The sequence below is a fragment of the Penaeus monodon genome, chromosome 28, assembly GCF_015228065.2.
Source record: "Penaeus monodon isolate SGIC_2016 chromosome 28, NSTDA_Pmon_1, whole genome shotgun sequence".
Taxonomy (NCBI): Eukaryota; Metazoa; Arthropoda; class Malacostraca; order Decapoda; family Penaeidae; genus Penaeus; species Penaeus monodon.
Genome location: NC_051413.1, coordinates 35,706,425 through 35,708,288, shown reverse-complemented (window position 1 = coordinate 35,708,288; position 1,864 = coordinate 35,706,425). Strand labels below are relative to the sequence as shown.

At 40.0% G+C, this 1,864-nt stretch overlaps 1 protein-coding gene across 1 annotated transcript in view; it reads right to left on the bottom strand.

Moving 5' to 3' along the window:
* Positions 1-1,305: 1,305 nt before the first annotated feature.
* LOC119591567 (1-aminocyclopropane-1-carboxylate synthase-like protein 1) overlaps positions 1,306-1,864 on the bottom strand; it is a gene marked incomplete at its 5' end in the record, with an annotated part of 5,689 nt that continues 5,130 nt past the window's right edge. The window contains 2 exon segments of the mRNA XM_037940328.1: positions 1,306-1,500; positions 1,676-1,795. Of these exon segments, the coding sequence (XP_037796256.1) occupies positions 1,448-1,500; positions 1,676-1,795 (173 nt within the window).

The window sequence follows — 1,864 nt, the reverse complement described above, 5'->3', positions numbered from 1 at the left end:
CGGTCGCTTTTGATTTATATGCAGTTGTGTTAATAAAGCAAGCTAGTTGCTCCTTAAACAATCTGACCAGATGAGATGCAGAAATGTTAAAGCATCACGATTTTTTAGGGTTTTTACATTAAACGCGTTTCGTGGCACAATAATCTGACACTGTTCATTTAACTTAGACTGAATATCAATAACGTGCGATTTCCATTCCAGTTAAAAATCCACGTAACAACCTAAGAACTTGTCAAGTGTAACAATTTGACAAAACGGATGGTATATCGCTGTTACAGTGAAGATTTATATAATGTTCGTAAGTTTATTTTTGTCGTTTTTATTTATATTAGCAACAGATATCATCAGCAGTTTGCAATCATCTACCAAGCCACTCATATACAAAATGAAATAGATGGGACTCATTAGTGAACCTTGGGGTGCCTCTTGGTAACAGCGTTTACAGAGTAAGTCTAGTGATTGGAAGTTACACATTACCTTCCATTTGTGATATAATATTTAAGCCGTGTAAGAGCAGAGCCTTTAATAACAATGTGTTCCATTTTTTACGACAAAATTGGCTGTGTAAAGTGCTTTGGACAGCTCAAGGTAAGTTCCTATAACATATTCCCCGTGTTCAAATAACTTTCATATTTCGTTTGTTTAATCAGAGACAGCCATTTCGGTGGATTTTTTCAATCGGTGGATTTTTCAAGAAATCGCATTAAGATTTATTTATTACAGCATTGTCATTCAGAAATTCAGGTAGTACATCATTTTTTGTTGTATTTGAGTGGCTTCATTATAACCGATAAAGCACTGCTGATAATGTTAATAGGAATGTTATCGTGTCCCGGGGAAGATTTTTAATATTATTCACATTTAAGATTTCGTTTCCCGTTTTAGGGGCGAACCCCTCGTTGGCCAAGTAAGTGTCCAATATCTCCAAGGGAGACATTGGACGAAAATTTCGAAAAAAAAAATAGAGTTTAGAGTCCCTTCTCCGGCTGTAATGTTGTCCGATCAGAATATCATTGGTATTATACCTGATTTCAACAAAAATGGATTCAAGGTAGTCTTCTTGAAATGGCAAACTTCAAGACATGACAGGAAAAGCTACTGTGAACGGAGAGGGCCTCCACTGTCCGAGAACAATGTGGAAAGTGTGCATGGTACGAAGGCACGAGTATACGGCTGATGTATATCCTCAGAGAGAGAGGGAAGGGTGATGTAGGGCCGATGGCCGTGGGCTGTTCCATCGCATTGGCAGTGACTCCAGTTACGAAAGAAATTGAAGCACCCGTTAGGATAAATAAACATTTTGGAGAAGGATCATTTAATGTTTACTGAAAGAGAAGAGAAACGTACAAATATTCGAGATGATCTCTACGACCAGGCAGCTTCGTTATAGTGAAGGTATAGTAATAGCAAAACGCCAGGGTAAGATTACAGGTGTGTCTTCTTCCAATCACGCTGTCTTCTTTCTCCTCTTGTCAAGGACAGACTCAATTCTCCTAAGACCTGTTGGGTTTCGAAGAAAGGCAAAAACATTTAAAGATTCACTCATTTCTAATATTCTCTCGGCAATTGCTACAATTTTCCTCTCCCTTTTTATTTGATAATGTTCAATAATCCGCTGCTTTGACCGTCCTTAAGTCAATCATCATTAGTGCAAGAAAACCTTTCCTCTGCCTACCTTCGTCGAGCTCCTCTTCCCCCACGCTGAAGATGAGGCGGATCCAGCCCGGGTCGGCGCCGTACAGCTTGCTCCCAGGCACCACGTACACGCCCGCGCGCATCAGCTGGGCGTGGATCTCTGCAATGTGGAAGGGAGCATCCTATATTCTCGTCCCTGCTGCTTACAGGTATTACTAATTTTTTCTTT